We start from the raw sequence: 18,123 nt of genomic DNA on the forward strand, positions 1-18,123 counted from the left end.
TGTAAAAACTGATCGTTCATATGGTCAGAAAAAATCGTAGATCCACCCCTGATACATTACTTTCCCTCAGCCAATACAAACATGATAAACCATCTTGTCCCTAGGTAACTGCTGTGTTGTAAAAGACAAATCAATAAGATGACATTATCATTAAAAGAATTTCTGCTGGAGTAATTAGTTATTCAATAGACCGTCCCATTCTCCTATGCGACTAAGACACATTAATTATTATAATGTAACAAAGTTCTAGGTGCAGATTGATGCATAACTATTTTAAATGTGCATTTTTATTTTTCTTATAATTGTTTTGATGCTGGAGTTTCAATTATTCAACACGAGGTCCTAACTAGCAAAAGGTCTATCATTTCCTAAGAATAATTGTGAGTGTTCAATTTAAGGATTGCGGTATGATCAGTTTGATAACCCAAATTTAGTTTGACAAGTTTGTGCTGCTCAGCGGAAGCAGCCAGCAAGTTAAGCAGTTAAGTTGGGGCGTAGTATTTCATGAGGCCGCGGAGCAAAATCGCAACAGAGGGGGTACCAACTACTGACTTTATTCTGGGTAAATTCTGATAAATATCAAGGTAGGCACTATCAAAATAATAATCAGGTGCTGAGATAAAAAGTTTCCAAGTGAAGGAAGAGGGTAGGATTTGACATCAGCAACTAACTAATGGAACTTTTTATTGACTGAACTAAGGTTGACCCTAAAAAACTTTTCCTTTACGATCCACTCAGTGAAGAAAAAAAGTCATGCGGGTGGCCGGTAAAAAATTTATTTTTGTCCTTTTCATGATTGCTTTCCCTTTATCCAAATGATAGTGAACGCACTATAATAACCTCTTCTTTTATATGAAAGAGAGTGTAAACATTATAGTATTATATAAACAAACAAGCTAGATGCTGAATGGACCTACCTGATGATGAAAGTTGGATAGCAATTCGAGGAGAAAAAAATCAGTCAAAAAATATAGCGTTTAGCGAAAATGCATAACGCAATAAATTCATCATTGATTGTTGATGGGGGGAGAGGGAAGGGTTGTAGGGGAAAAAATAGAAAGTTCTGGTCACAAAAATCAGTTTTATTGACAATTGAATCATGCTTGATGGTGAGCATTGTTATCAATAATGTTTTTGTGTGAAAAACATAGAAATACAAGGAAAAAATCTAATGAAAATCTGCAAAAACGGCGATTTCCGGCATTTTCAACCAAAAAAAACACTCAAACTCAGCCATGTTTTGAGCATTGGGAATACGCATCTTTCTGCAAAAGATCAGAAAAAACTTTTGATGAAAATTCGAGAAAATGTAAAAAAACCGGTTTTTCCGGCATTTCTAAAATCGGGCTCCGTCACATTTTAGATATTGTCATATTGCATCAGTGTGCAAAATTTCAAAAAAAAAATATAAAGTTACAGCTCATGAAATTCAAGAAATACTGTCTTTCCGGCAAAAATAGGTTGTTCCGGCGATTTTTAAATAGCTCCGGCTTCAAAAATCAATTTTATTAAAAATTGAAACATGCTTGATGGTGGGCATTGCTATTAATAATGTTTTTGAATGAAAAAACAACCAATTGTAAGGAAAAAGTCTAATGAAAATCCAGAAAAACGGCGATTATCGGCATATTTACGGCATTTTCGGCCGGAAAAAAAATTTCCTCAAAAATCAAACTCGGCCATGTTTTGAACAATATTACTACGCATCTTTGAGCAAAAAATCAGAATAAAACTAATGATAAAATCTCGAGAAAATGCCAAAAAAACAGTTTTTCCGGTATATTTCCGGCATTTTCGGCCGGAAAAAAATGTTTTTCGAAAATCGGGCTCCATCACTTTTTAGGTATTGTCATTTTACATCAGTGTGCAAAATTTCATAAAAAAATATAAAGTACAGCTTGAGAAATTCAAGAAATACCGTTTTTCCGGCGAAAATCGGCTGTTCCGGCAATTTTTAGAAAGTTCCAGCTTCAAAAATCAGTTTTATCGACAATTGAACCATGCTTAATCGTGGACATTGCTATTAACAATGTTTTTGTGTGAAAAAACAACCAATTATAAGGAAAAAGTCCGATAAAAATCTGTAAAAACGGATTGATTTCCGGCATATTTTCCGGTAGTTTCGGCAGGAAAAGAATTTTTCTCAAAAATCGGACTCTGCCATGTTTTGGGCATTGCTAATACGCATCTTTGTGCAAAAAATCTGAAAAAACTAATGATGAAATCTCGAGAAAATGCCAAAAAACCGGTTTTTCCGGCATATTTCCGGCATTTTCGGCCGGAAATGATTTTTTTTCGAAAATCGGGCTCCGTCACATTTTGGGCATTACCATTTTGCATCATTGTGCCAAAAATCAGAAAAAACTAATGAGCCAATCTCGAGAAAAGCTGGTAACAGACGGACGGACGAACGAACGAACGAACGGACGGACGGACGGACGGACGGACGGACATCGGTTAATTTATAGGACCTCCAAGGTAGGTCCAAAAAGAATAAGAATAGATACGAACAAGCTTCCAAAACAAAACCGAAACCAAGGTTAAAACTCCAATTCATGTATCATAAACTCCATTGTAGACGCATAGACTATGCTAAGCCACTACTACCTTAAGGGAACTTATTTTGGCGGGAACTAATTTTTTTAAGATTCCAAGATCTTTTTCTTCAAAGACGTGTTCCCATTGGCGTCCATCTAGGGAGTATGTATGAGCATGTTTGATGTTACCAAACTTTGTCCGTGTCTAGAAGTTGGAAAAATTAACACCGGAAGTAACATCGGACAAAAGGTTTCCGGTGTGGTACTGAGGAATACTTTTTCGCATCGGTGCATCCACAGGGTCGTTATAGTTAGGGGCCACTCACACATCGATTTTTCCCACGCTTAGCGTCATTCCGACGCTATAGGGTGAGTGGGTTAGATCGAGTGACGCTGTCGCTGAGAAAATCTACTAGAGATATCGATTTTCGAGGCCCAAGAGATTTTCAAATTTCTAGAAAACTATAACTTTCATACTTATTATTTTTCTGCTACCCCTCTTCATATTCAAGATTCAACAAAACATCCTCACTTCAAATCTGTCTCTTTTTCATCAAAGCATCGAGAATAAACCATGTCATAAAATGCTGGAGACACTCATTAAGTTAAAAAAGTTTGGGGCTTTTTTTCCCGCGTCATAACTAATGTCGTCTGGGAACCAATCTGTGTACAAGTCATATACCGAAACCACTATTAAAAAAACAAGCGAAATGTACCAAGCAGAAGGGGGAAGTAACTTCTCTGGCAGTGGAACATCAATACTGGAAGTGAGAAAGGAAGGTTTACATTGATTTTCGGTATATTTTATAATATTATTACTATTTATTATTTATTATAACGTAACAAAGTTCTAGGCACACGAGGGCCTCTGGAACTGATTGTGATTATACGTATATTATTATTATTACTACAAGGAATACAAAGTTCATGCACGCCGTGGGCCTCTAGAACTGGTCTTTGTTTATTTACAATAAATAGCGTAGTTCATGGTTTGCCCATGCTTTGTTTCGATTATTCTTGAACGATTTTATCGATGATGCTTCTGCCACGTATTTTGGAAGCGCGTTCCATGTTGAGATAGTTCTATAAAAGAAGGACTTGCTTTGTGCACCACGTACTCCATCATCCGGGAAATTCATCTGAAGCTCGTGTATATGCTTTCTACATGGTCACTTCCTTTTAATAAACTTTTTTGGTGTTGTTTTACTATCATAGATGTGGATATGCTTATACACCTGGACCATGTCACAGAAAAGTCTTCGAAACTCAAGGGATGGTAGCGCCAAGCGTCTTAGTCTTTCTGCATATGGTAACCGTGAGATTGGTTTTACTAGTTTTGTCGCACGTCTTTGGACACTCTCGATCAGGTTTATAGATCAACGTAATCTTGGTTGCCATACTGATTGAGCATACTCTAAATGTGGTTGTGCAAAGGTGGTATAAAGTGTCTGGAATACGTGAGGACTATAGGGTCTTGAAATCCTCTTTTGAGCAATCCCAACATAGAATTAGCTTTGTTTACTTGCTTAGCGATATGTTCTTCAAATGAAAGTTCTGAGTCTATCAAAACACCGAGATCTTTTTCTGTGAAGACATGTTCAAGTTGCTCTCCATTTAGTTGATACGGGTGTGCATGCTTTATGTTCTCGATTTACCTATCGTTAAAACGTGGCATTTGTCGGTGTGGAATTTCAACAGCCACTCACGGGACCATCTTTCAAGTGCTTCAATGTCATGCTGTACGATTAAGGAGTCAAGAATGGAATTGATTTCCTTTATAATCTTCGTGTCGTCTGCAAACAAGAAAATGCTTGATAGAACATGTTCCGGTAGGTCATTAATATAAATAACAAAGAGCAGAGGACCGAGCATGCTTCCTTGAGGAATGTCACTTATCACTGGATCTAAAGATGATTTTGCACCATTAACACTCACTAATTGCTTGCGGTTCGATAGAAAAGATTTGATCCAGTTCAGAATTGATTCGTTTATCCCGTAGCGTTCTAGTTTCATCATAAGTCTTCGATGGGGTACCGTGTCAAATGCCTTGGCAAAGTCGAAGTATATGCAGTCGACCACTTCACTTTTTGCAGTTGATTCGCAACACATATCTATAAAGGAGATAAGCTGTGTGACTGTTGACCTTTTGTTGATGAAACCGTATTGCTTGTTCGACAGAAGTTCTTCGCTGAAAAGGTGTTCCATGATATGTTTTCGTATCATTGTTTCCATCAATTGACAGACTACTGAAGTTAGACTTACGGGGCGATAGTTAATAGCAAGGTTGTGTGCTCCTTTGTTTTTATAGATTGGTGTCACATATGCTAGTTTCCAGTCACTAGGTAAGTTTCCTTCCTCGAGAGTTTTATTCATTATGATTGATAGTGGTTCTGCAATATGGTCACGAAGTTCAATAAGCATTGAGGAATGAATCTCATCTGGACCTATTGATTTATTCGCATTGAGCTTCCTGATTTGTTCTGTTATCATTTCCTTCGTAATGTTTAGTGGTTGAAGTATTTTCAGGTATTTTATCTGCTCTGTTGTCAAAATCAGGTAGATCACCTTCCGGTTCTTTAGTAAATACACTGCAAAATTGTTTCTGCAGGATGTTGGCCTTCTTGGTCCTCGTGCTTTAGGGATGTCTTGTCATCGGGCGTTTCAAGAAGTGGGGAAACTCCACTTTTTTATTTAAGTTTGCCTCTGACATGTGACCAGAACGCTTTTGGGTTTCTCTTTGAGTTTTCACCGATGGCTAGATCGTATTCTCTTTTTGCAAGTGCCATCTTTGGATTGACATGGTTCCTCGCGATTACATATCGGATTCTTGCTTGACGTCTGTTTGTGGGTGATGATTTTGATTTTAGCCAGATCCTGTGAAGCAGCCTCTTTTCTTTGATGTCATTACGTAGTTCAGCATTGATTGGAATTTTCCCTTTCTTTTTCCAGTGAGGCGCTCCTAACTCTTTTCTTGGGACAAATTGATCTCTGAGTTGAAGAAGTTCTGTTTTGAATTTTGACCAGAGCTCCTCGATTGACCCATGTGAGGTATCAATGAATTCTCTCGTCCAGTTGATTCGTTGCAGGTGATTTTTCATCGACTTAAAGTCTGCCAAGTGGTAGGTGTATCTTTTGGTTGGTGCTTTAAGTTCCATATAACATTTAAAGCTAAAAGAGAGAACGCTATGATCCCTTTTTCCTAAAGGGCTTAGGAACTTTCGATCTTGAACCTGATCTCTTTCACCTGTCAAGATGAGGTCAATCAGTGAAGTCTCGTCAGTATCTTGACATCTGGTAGGTTCATTCGTATGTTGGAAAAGGAATGAATCACGTAATGCTTCCAGGAATTGCTCTTCTTTACTTTCCTCTACATGTGGGCTTGTCCAGTTCTTCCAATTTATAGTTGGAAAATTGAAGTCGCCAATGATGCAACGATGCGTGTATCTCTTATCTTCTGATATAATTCGTAAGAGCTGGTTAAGATTGGCATTATTTTCTCCAGAGTTTGATTGATTCGTTGGACTGCGGTAGACGCATGCAAAAGCAAGCATATCTTTTCCAGCCAGACGTACTTCAATGATGCACGCCTCTTCCAGTGCTACAGGACATTCAATGTCAACTGTAAGGTGACGTCTACACTGGTATGTCCTAGGATGACAATACCACGTCCTGTATTGTTCTCAGTGTTGGTGTGGTTTACGACTGTGTATCCATCAATTTGATATTCGTGAATTTTCCATCTTTCACCGTTCTTTGGTTTGATTTCACAAATTGCAATAAAATGTGGATTTTCCATGTTATGAGTTCTTCTAGTTGTAGTTTTTTCATTGTTGTTAGCTGGTCGACATTTGTATACATACTTTTTATTTCCGAAATTGTGTTTGATTGGTTCTCGTTTTTGTTTTTTGATACTTGTTTATGCGCTTCTCTTGTTTTTATTGGTGGTTTGCGACTCTGACCTTCTTCAGGTAAAAGCCGTTTTTTGAGTTGCTTCTCACACGATAGACATAGGTTTCTGATTTCTCTTGTGAGTTTCTTGTTTTGGCTTCTGTTGAGAGTACCTTGAATTGTTTTCTTTCATCAGGGGTGAGATCCTCAGTAACGCTAATGCCTTTGTACGTCGCGTTATCCTTCAGTGCTGTAAGATTGCAAAGTAAATTCCATTTATCAGACTCATCGTTAAGAGAGACTAACAATGGGCGCTTCTTTCCTTCTTCCTCCTTACCCAACCTTGCTACACGTTTGATAAGACTGCGTGAGTGGGTATCCTTAATCAAGTTTGAAGCCCAGGTTTTGTCATCATTAACAACGCCAGTACAGAACAATTGTTTGGTGTTGAATTTGTCTGGTGTTGAATCTTTTTGGATGTTTACTCCATGCAGTGTTGAGTCTTTTTTTGAAGACTTTGACTGTCTTTGCTTCAGCGACATCTTTTGACAATTTATTCCAGGTTGGTATAATTCGGTAAAAGAAGGAATTCGTTTGAACACCACAGAGTCCATTGCTTCCAAAGTTTGGAATCATCTCAAAGTTGTGCCTTCTGTTTGGTCGCATTTGACGGGCTATCTTGTTTGGGATGGTATCTTTATCGTAAAAGTTGATGTGCTTGTAAAGTTGGATGAGCATGTTTGATGTTACCAAACTTTCCTAGCGTCAGAACGTGAAACTTTTCAGGCTGGAATAGTAATAACCAGTCTTTCGACCATTCTACAAGTGTGTCTATATCATTCTGAAGGGAAACAGAGCCTTCTATCTATGCAGTTGACTTCTTTGAAGATTTTGATATCATCAGCAAACATTAGGATCAATGAGATGACCTTTTCAGGAAGATCATTGATGTATAGCACAAACAGTATCGGTCCCAGTACACTACCCTGTGGAATACCACTCACTAGAGAAGGACTGGTTCACTTTTACTTACTGTGTTTGACCTGTTAAAAATAACATTATCAAGACAAATTTTTGATAGCTCCACCAAGTTTATCAATCATACTTTCTGTCACAACATGTCACGATAACTTTCACTTCCTTTTTGACTTTTTTGTTTTCATTCAAAGTGACCGGACGCCAATTGGAGAATTAGAGAACGCCCACTGCCTATCCGCCTATCGCCCGATGGGATTAACAAATAACGAGTGTCTAACTTGCCGCGCGAGTGACATCAAACGCTCCATTGTTTTTCCACTAATTTGGTCTTCTTCGTTCCAGACATTTGCGTGTGTTCCACTACGGATTTTTTTCATATTTCGATTTAAAAGCTTACTCGGTGCGAAAGAGAAATCGTGTATTTTCTAATACACCGTTCATTTCTATTTTTATTTCTATTTGGTTGAGTTGCAGGAGGCTTTAGAGGCCTATTCTCGCAACTATAGACGCTTACTAATGAGCGTCCCGTCAGCACCTTGAACTGACTACCCAATTCCCCTCACATGGCATGGGTTGACCCGGGCGAAGGAACGTTCACTTGCCAAGTGAACTGCCGTGAGTGGGGATCGAACCCTGGCCTCCTGCACAGAAGCCAAGGTCAATTACCACTATACCACGGCACCTTAACTCAACCATTAACTTAACCATTAACTCAAATCAAATGACTTTGGAGGTTCGGTGAAATGGTGGCCGAATTGCCGTCCCATGTTTTGTCAGATAGTCCCAAGTTAGAGCAGTTGACGGGGCGGTAGATACTATCAACAACGTTTCCTTCAGAGATGCTCTCATAAGATTTTTCCAGGTAGTACAAAAGCTGTGTCACGGTTGAACAGTTGCTAATAAAGCCATATTGTTTGTTCGACAAAACATTATGATCAGAAAGGTGCTTCATGATGTGTTTCCTCAGTATTGATTGAATACTCACAATTCTTTTGAAATTTTGATACTCGAAATTTGATTGTTAATCAATAAGTGGTCGTTTGATTACTTTGATAATCGAATTTATTGATGCATTAGTACCGTAGAGTCGTTTAATATCGACATGTGTCTTGTTATTTTGACATAGCTGTAGGCTGGTCCTCGAAATAAAAAATCAAACATAAACAAATACATACCAAAGTTATCAATCAATCACTAAATTGTACTCTCCCTCCCTATCACGTCACAGATTGTTGAAATGTAAGTAAGAACGTGAAGTGGGTTTTTTTCGAAAAGAAAACTTTAACGATGTAGTCACTAAAAACTAATTAGCATGCTTTCATTTAACGGAACCAAGATATCCAAATCAAAACAACATTTTGCACGCGAGGAATTTTTTAGTAGACCTTTTTACCGTGAACCGAAAATAATAAAAAGAACCCGGTTTCCTTTTGAATTTAATGTGACCGCCATACTGGCCATCACGGCGTGCGGCCTCTTAGCACCTAGAGCGTGTGTTTTTGATAAATAAGGAAGGGGAAACCAGGCTAAGCGCGCAAATTATTTTTATCACGTGACTTGAGGCGTAATAAAGTTGTAAAATTTTAATGATGGGCACGAGAAAGTTACGAGGAAGTTTGCATGCGTTTCTAGTACTGTGTAAAACTGCTTATAATTTGGCTGTTTTTTTTTAATTGAAAGGATTGCAATGTTTATTGAACTTCTAGTTTGATGGATGAACTTGTTTGATAAGAATGATAGCAAGAATTTCATTCAAGGTTTGTTTTGATTATTTTACAGATCCGGTGTCGACTTTAGAAGACGCATGTCGATATTAGACGATTCTACGGTACGGTCTAGTTTAATTAGCGTCAGAATGACGCTTGACGAAAGCATGGATGGGAAAAATTGATATGTGAGCTGTATGTGAGTGGCCCCTCACAAGTGTTTCAACCGGTATTCCAACAATCCATATTTTGGTTTGTACAGAAATTTTGCTCGCTCAAATCAAAACAACAAAATGGTCAATCTCACTAAAGCAAAACATTGCGGCCACGGCATTTCCCTGGATAAAAATTCTGGTCACGTGACCATCCGTGATTTTAGACCAATGAAAACGCTTCATTTCCCCGGATTAAAGTTGTGTCTACACTAACACGCGGGAAATGGCTAGAAAAAGAGAGAAAAAACCGGGGGTCAAATTAAATTTTTCTCCCTTCTTGCGGCAAACATAAAAGACTTTAAGAGGCCATTTATTTAAGAAAGGGGTGTTATATCATAAATAAATTATGTAAGTAAGTGATATTTTAAGTAACAAGTTCATTAACAATTTTATTTTGAAGTTTGTTTTTAAAAACAAAACCCCAGTGCTAGATGATAATCTCATTTTCTTAACTTATGGACCCATTTGGAAGTCTGTAATACAGATCATTTGGGCAGTGTAGTTGCAGCCTATACAAGAATAGACCTTTTTTCAAAGAGGACGTCCTGTTGAATACTTATGTAGTCCAGCCATAAAAACAATGATAGAGCCATGCATAATTACTGTATCATGCATATTGTAATAATTATGCATGGTTTTATCATTGTTTTTCTGCTGGACTACATAATTATTCAACAGGGGGCCTCTTTGAAAAAAGGTCTATTGGAATCTAAAGTCTGAAGTCGTAACTCCTTGCCAGTGACCCCGCAGAGAAATTTTTAGTTGGCAGACACTGACTTTAGGTTGGTTTGGAAATCGTTTAATTTTGAAATGTAATCTTCACTTTAGATGAATACTTTTATTCATTTGGATTCATGAAAGGTTCAAGGTTTGTTTACTTTTTATTTCAAATTATTTCATTATTGATTTATTGAGCTGCAATAGCTGATTTTGAAAAACGAAGATTTTTGATAGTTATCAGCGTGGGCTTGGCCGCCATTTTGAATTTTGATTTTTTTTCTCCTGTACTCGGCAATTTAGAGGTTGTTCGTAATACGCGATTTGGCTTACGCGTAACACTTGTGCCAGGACCCTGCCGACGCACCGGACTGTCCGGTTATTTGTCCGGTGGCAAAAAGTATCCTTTCGCTACACCGGACGCAATAAGTCCGGTGTCAGTCCGGTGTTGCATACAGGGAATTTTGGACACCGGACATTTATGAAACAAAAAATTAAGAAACACCGGACGCACCGGACTGGTCATGTCCGGTGTTTTGATTGTCCGGTGGAAAAAATATCCTTCTCCAACACCGGACATCCGACTTTCTTAAGTCCGGTGTAGAGATTGTCCAGTGGTAAAAAAAATTCTCATTTTACACCGGACTTTCGCGTGTCCGGTGTTCGTTAAGTCCGGTGCGTCGGCAGGGTCCTCTTGTGCGTGCCCTGCCCTTATCGATTAAAATCTAGAGGGCGGGTCAAAATTGAAATTTTCTACCGCCACCTTTCTTAGCCATTTTTCCAGATCATGACGTGGACCCTATCAATTATCAAAATCAATGAATATCCAATTTATTGATTGGTCATTGTATTGATTGGAAAAAATTATATATCGTATCGAGTGATGTCTGGGATATGAGTGGGAGAGTCTAGTTTATTACACATATCATCTTGTAATTAAGAGCAGGAACTTTTCAGAGATGAATACTATTTCGAAATAAATTAGAAGCGATCTTTCTTACCAAAATAGCCAATATAATAGATTTTGAAGAAAAAAGATCAATCAATTTCGATGAAGCCATGTTTTTTTCCATCATTTTCCCATCCTCTTGTCAAATCGAATGTTTTCGTCATTGCGGAGATAAAAAAAGTAAAAAACAAATGATTTCAAATCCGATTTCCCATGATAAAACACTCGGCTGAAAATCGGAATAACAGGCGGGGGCGCAGGTGGCGGGAGGAGGGCAGTGAGAAAATGCGAAAACAGCTGATTCTTGATATGCGTAAGTCAAGATGACGTCATATTTTTTAACGGAAGCACCCAAAAAAGCCAGTTTTTGACCTCTGTATTTCTATTTTTAGTAACAGAGAGAGGTCAAATCCCGGCTTTTTTAGGGTGTTTCCGCTAGAAAAATGACTTACGCATATCAAGAATTGAAGAATTCTTTTTTGAAAACTTCTAAAAATGTTCTAATGTTATCTTGGCATTTTAAGAGAACATATTTCTAGGAGTAGGGATTCCAAAAAATTTGAACAACAGATCCAAAAAACTAGGCATGGTCGAACAGCAGATATTCAAAAATTGGTCGTCGCCGGATGCTTCTGAAACTTGGTCTACCCTGGACCCTGTCAAGTCTCTCTACAGGTTAAACAACGACGAAATCAAGAAGTCACATTAATTTCACCTTACTTTAATGTCAATTAACATTATTCTACTCTAGGTTGTCGGAGATCATACTCGATCATAGTCGTAATATTTGAGAGAAAAAGGAAATCCACTGGGAAGTTTTGAAACCACAATCGATTTGTAAGTGCTCTAAAGTAGGTTGGAAGGGTAGAGTTTTAACATGAGACTTAAGACTTGGTCCAGTAAGGCTCATAATATAGCCTGGAGGTCTATAAACCCGAGCCAAATTGAAATATCCGATTAAATTTGAGAGATGGCGAGATGGCCCAAAATCGACTTTCTCACCCCAAGTCCAAATTTTCCAGAAACTTTGAGTCTTTCATTTTCATTAAAGGGTATACACGTTACATTATTATTTCATCAAATTTTTTGTTTGTTTGAGTGTGACGCGTGAGATAAAAACAGGAGAAAAGCACGGATTTTTTGCTTGTTGCACAATATACTGACTACTTAATTCGCGTTCGTGCAGTGCCTTTGCCTTATTAAATGGTTAAATGAAAGACGATTATTTAATGCAAAATGATGTGTTTCTCTATTACACAGTAAGTATCTTACGTTGTTAAGACCATGAATCTTAGTTCGAACCTGGAGGGATACTTAAGGTATAAGTGACCTACCGTAGGTGTGGCCGTTAAGGTATAGCTTTTATTATCGTTTTATAGGCTTACCAGAGTGCACTGTAAAGCTGGGTGTCCACTGGAAAAAATAATTTCGTTGCGAATTTGTTTGTCGCAAAAAATAAATCCAGACACATGTCACATGGGCTTTTCTTTGAAATACAGTCGAGTATCGATAACACAAACACGTACCCACGGGGGAGTACAAATTTGTTTGAGCTAAGGAAATTTCGAGTTATGGAGTAACGTTTATAAAGGCATTGTTAACTGAGAGGACGGGAAAACTTGTTCGAGTCGCGCTGACTATCAATAGCGCAAAAAAAAAACAGTTTATGCTATGAGGTGATTTTGATAATTTTACCTGTTGAAAACTAATGCAAGTTTGAAATGCACGTAGAAGATAGCTTACTCTCAAAAATAGGCGGCTAACAACTGCTTTAAAAATCTGATTGAATTTGGAATTTTTTTTTTTAGTATAATCGAAAATTTCGAGCAAATTTTAAAATGTTTCGCATATCATTTTTACAATCGTTTACAATAATTTCTTACTACTGTGAGAGACTTTCTAGAGAGAGGAGGGCAATTTTTCGGAGGCAATAATCCGGGGTTGATTATCCGGGGTTAATTTTAAAGAGGGCAATTGCCCTGTCACCCATAAAACCATAGCTCTTTTATTCACTTGATTATCCATGGTGTAAAAGTATATGTAAGCCCAAAAGTATTCCATCTAATTTTTAAGATGTTTTCCGAGTATTCTGTAAGCTTGCTGTAAGTAAGTATTCATATGAGTTTGCGAACAATAGAATATATTTCCCTTTAATAAAACCAGAAAAAAATCAGATAGTCTCCAATGGCTGAAAATCGCTAACCAGGTCATTGAGACAGGGGTGTGTTTGAGTGGTTTGAGTTGGATAAATTTCATAAGCAAAATTTCGGGACATCGACTTCCCTATAAAAAGCTGACGTTATCATACTTTTTGTGAATAATTGTTAATAAGATAATATCTGTTATAGTGGTGCATAAATGAGTATAAATTATATAAGACTTTTTAAATAAATATTATAAATTGCCAAGACTTTGGATAATGATTGTCCAATATCAATGTTCATTTCACTTCCAGAGCTTTTTCGTGACTCTTAAATTTATATTTGCATGATAGTGTGATCAGGATTTTGTTGACGCGCGTGATAGGGTAAACATTTAAGACGCAATAATTTTTGGGTGATAAACCAAATTTAGTCAATTTTTGTGATTGTGTTGGGGGAACAAACTTGACGAGATAACATGATGCAGTGCGCGTCTGGGGGTCTCTTCATACACTTCAAAATTGTTGTGTTTTGTTTTCAAAAGATGTGGGCGAGTCAAACACGTGCTTCTGACGATCTTTCAAGTATTGGTTCAGTGTCTGCGTCATGTGACTCAATGCGGCACTCCTGGCAGCGGACCACGACAAAGATGAAGAACGCAATGACAAAACAAAGTGCTGGGATGGTTGAAAATGCTAAAAGAAGCCAATCCAAGATGCTCATACATTTCAGATCAAAAGGTGTTTGGTAGATACGACCATTCCATTCTTTGTAACAGAACCTGGTTAACTCGTTGTTTAGATGCTGCACAAAATGGGCGATGACTCTTAGAATCGAAGCTATGGTAAAAAGCCATATGGATAGGTAAAGGAGCTTATCAACGACATCTCTTAAGCTTTGAGTTCGATCCTTCATCACTGTAAGTGTCTTTGAGAAATGGTAAATGCATTTTGAAACACATACTATGATGTATACAAAGTCCTTGTATAGGATCATATCATGTAGGATATATTTAGCTTTATATCGAACTTCATAATTTTCGATATAGAAAAATTGTAAAATTAATTCAGGACCTTCATCAAGGAAAAATTGTGAGAGTGTAAAAAACAGTTTCCAATCTATAAATCCTTTGTTTTGAGGTGGCGGTTTCTTCTTCAAAATAAAGCTGAACCCTTGCATTTTGGAAAAAAACCCAAACCAATCGATACAATATAAAAACCAAATGATTGCATCATTCTGATAGATCGCTTCATGAAAATATAAACCTTGTTGCAGTTTGTAAACGATCACCAAATCAAAACACAAATCAACAACAGCGTAAACATACCTCCATGTATCGAGTACGAAGACGAGAAAGAACCATTTTGATTTTTCACTTCGTTTTCTAAAAAAACTATCGTTGACACTATCATATTGTTGCAAATACTTATCTCGGATGTCTTCCAGTTTATAAAGGATACCACTACACAGGAATCCACCAGCAACGATTAAGAAAGCGATAATACAGGGTGGAAGCACAACACCCAATGTGATTTCCTTTGAAAAAGGTTTCCAAGTTTCAGTATAGCAAAAAGTTTTATTCCCCTCACTTATATTCAGCCCAACACATGTAAGTGGATTGGTAGTTGTGTTCATTTCGTGGTGTCTGCCGAATGTTACTTTAATTGAGATAATAAAGACAAAATCGTCAAGTCGTGGCGTCGAATATTACTCTAAAATAAAATAAAATAATATTTGATCGATGGGTTCTGATGTAGAAATTAGCAATCCTCAATTCTAGGACATCAATATATCCCTGAGCTGGATATTTAATAAATTGGACACTACCGATGAGCTAGGCTGTTACTTTTAGTTCTTCTTTCAACATGATCTCATAAATATCTAGTTATAAAGATTAAGTATCTTTTAGTTTCTCTGCTTCTCCTTCCGTAGCTCCGCCGTGTAATTAGTTGATGGACAAAATAGTCAAGTCGTGGTGTCGAATATTACTTCAATTAAGATAATAAAGTCACTTAAAGTACCCAAACAACTAAAAAACCAGACACGCTATGTGAAACAAATAATGACTTTATATACGATTCTCTATCCTTTTTATGTTATTTTTCAATGTGATAGAAAAATTTCGCTCAAAATACAAATATTTGAATTCACATTTTTGTTGATTAAGGTTTTTAACAAGGTTGATACTGTAACTAATAGTCACGACTGTAGTGTATGGATGAAAAATATCATATGATATTTATTTAAAAGTTTTATGATGAACAAATGATTTTTTCTTGTGTTTTCATGAAGTCAATTCTTGGAAATAGAGGTATCTGTTTTCCATTTGTGAAATGTCAAAACAAAAGAATATCATTCATCTGTGAAGTTTGTTTACTCACCTGAGTTGGGTTTCGACCTTTAAAAAATCCCCTTCAATTTAAAACATGGGCTTCGACCACTAAAATGGGTTATAAGAAACTTTTTTTCGCTAGAGGATGAGCAGAAGCCTACTTCGACCGCTAAGTTGGGTTTCGACCGCTGAAGTTGGGTTGCGAACGCTGACGGAGAAAAAATATGCCTCCCCGCTTCCGCCGGGCCTGAAGTTTGTAATAACTGAACGAAAAAGACAAGGAAATATCTCAAAATAAAATTTGAATAGTATTTGACAAATGTTGAAGAGTTTAAAATTTTATGAAATTACAAAATAAATCTGAAAGTTAATAGTGCCTTTACTTATCTAATTTTAGGAAAAAATTTGTCCAACTAAAATCAGCAAAAATCGCTCTCGTTCATCGAAGACAGACAAGAGAGTGTTGTATTTTCGCTTGATTTGCTATCTCACAAATATCATCTTGCAGATCTAGGTATCAATGGTTCGGTCAAATTATTTCCGATCATTTCAACATCCTCTAAATCAACGCAGACATCTCTTGACTGGTTGTCATCAACTTTCTTTTTATGTTGAATATACGGTGCTGGATTTTCAAGAACCTTATCAAAAATCTTTGAAAGGGAAAATAACTTTCTGTCTGGGATGTCTTCAAATAAGTTGATCTCGGGAATCCAAAAATGTTGACATCTTTTACTGTCAATTGCACTTTTCACTTCTCCTAACAAAGATCTGAACATGGTTTCAATGTTTTCTTCAGTCCAAGCTTCCAGACCAGTTTCCTCCACCATGTTCAGGAAAATTGTTTTAAGATGATAAGATGATAGTCGAGAGCATGTAAATGAGAGGTGATCTTTACTGATCACTTTCAACGCAAGAAAACATTTTCGAGCAGTATAATTGATGAGTTTTGAGAGTTCAACTTCAGCTTTTGAGAAAGAGAATCTCCAAGTCAACTCCTTTGTATCGTTTTCTTCCTGCGATTTGGGAACCAAATGACACCCCATATTTACGATTCGCTCTACGTCTTCAGGTTTCGGCCATCGTCGGTCGTTTCTCTTGTTAAAATTTGAGCTGCGTGGAAACTCTTTACACCAGATGCTAAATGTGATATCAGCTAATAAATGATTTGTTTCTGGTTGATACTTTGAATTCATTCTGATATCACTAAAACTATGTTTGCCTGTATGTAATACATCCTGATGTGAAACTCCAGTATTGCATATTTTCAATTTAATAGCAGGGCCAGATATTTTTGTCTCAACATAATGTTCATTAGAGGATCTCAAGCAACAAAGTGGTAAGTAATTTTTGAATCCAGGGTAAATTTCCATGTCGGTTTCCAAAACGGATGTGTAGATTTTTTGCTTAACAAACTTAGCTGAAAGGTATTCCCCATCACAGCCAAATCTTGATCCCGAATCTTGATTATGTACCATTAGTTTAGTAAATCCTAGTTGGCAGTCTCTTGTTGTTATGAGAAAATCAACATCATCCGACGGATCGTATCCAGCAAAAATATTCTCAAGTTCAAACATAAAATCGAAATCACTAATCAGAGCATGACTTTTGTCAAGTTTTTCTTCTCCTTCAATTAAAAGCCATTTTGACCATAATGGCACTCCATACCCTTCTGCAAATCCACCGGTCAACGAAAATTTGATTTGGTTTCCTTGAAAACTGTTTGAAATGTGCTGGCTAATAACTTTGATAGAACTGGTTGCTTCTCTTTCAATCTCCTTGGCTTTTTCTTCTGTAAGTATGTACCTCTGAAGGTTTGCGAGTGCTGATTTTAGACTGACCGTACTGCTTTTAGACCAGAAAATGATTCGCTTGCGTTTAAAAATCTTTTGACAGCAACGTCTGAAAGGAAAAACTAAAAGGACAGTGATTCCAATTTCAGCAGCATAAAAACCAAAATACATCAAGCGTTCGTCAGGCGTCAAGCGATTCCATTTTTCATATAACTCTTTTGGTATTGCGAATAACGCTAATATTAAGAAGAGGTACGCACCAATACGAAACCACATCCAAGATCGTTGACTTTGACCAACAGTAACTTTTCCATTACATCCAAAACAATTCCATCCATGAGAATTGTCAGCCATCTTGTCTGGAGGAAGAAAGATGAAAAATACTTTTCAAACGAAACCTGTTTAACCCTCTTAGGATGAAGGGTTTAAAGCTAACAAAAATTGTCACCTTCTTGATCCAATTTTTGAAGTGTAACCTTCTTTACCAAAAAAATATCACAGTCAAACTTTCACCAAATTTTTGACAACCTCTTTGAACTGAACAAATCTTTGAGGTACAGTATAAGTTTGGTCAAGTAAAAACCAAATTTTGAAAAAATAGGCCTTGTTTGATCTCAGATTGTTGTCAAAATGTAGAAAGTTTTTTTTAGCAGTCGAGATTTCGAAAAGAGTACAAAGTATATAAAAGAAACGAACAATTAAAGCAGAAGCAGAAAACTTACATAAAATTGCTCTATAATTTTCTGATCTACTTCTTCGAATCTTTCTTGTAAATGTACTACTGTGGCCTTTTTCTCTCATATATAAACAAGCTTTTGTCACATGAAAGTCATCACTTAAAATTTCCTCCACACTGCCATTGCATTG

The 18,123-nt window shown here is 37.0% G+C and overlaps 1 protein-coding gene across 1 annotated transcript; it reads right to left on the minus strand.

Moving 5' to 3' along the window:
- Positions 1-15,405: 15,405 nt before the first annotated feature.
- LOC136807370 (uncharacterized) lies at positions 15,406-18,123 on the minus strand. The gene is made up of 2 exons (XM_067063944.1): positions 17,979-18,123; positions 15,406-17,615 (listed from the first exon to the last, which is right to left on the minus strand). The coding sequence occupies exons 1-2, from the start codon at positions 18,055-18,057 to the stop codon at positions 15,961-15,963; spliced, it is 1,734 nt and encodes a 577-aa protein (XP_066920045.1). The 5' UTR covers positions 18,058-18,123; the 3' UTR covers positions 15,406-15,960.

The sequence above is a fragment of the Clytia hemisphaerica genome, unplaced genomic scaffold (assembly GCF_902728285.1).
Source record: "Clytia hemisphaerica strain Z4C2 unplaced genomic scaffold, Clytia hemisphaerica genome assembly, whole genome shotgun sequence".
Classification (NCBI taxonomy): Eukaryota; Metazoa; Cnidaria; class Hydrozoa; order Leptothecata; family Clytiidae; genus Clytia; species Clytia hemisphaerica.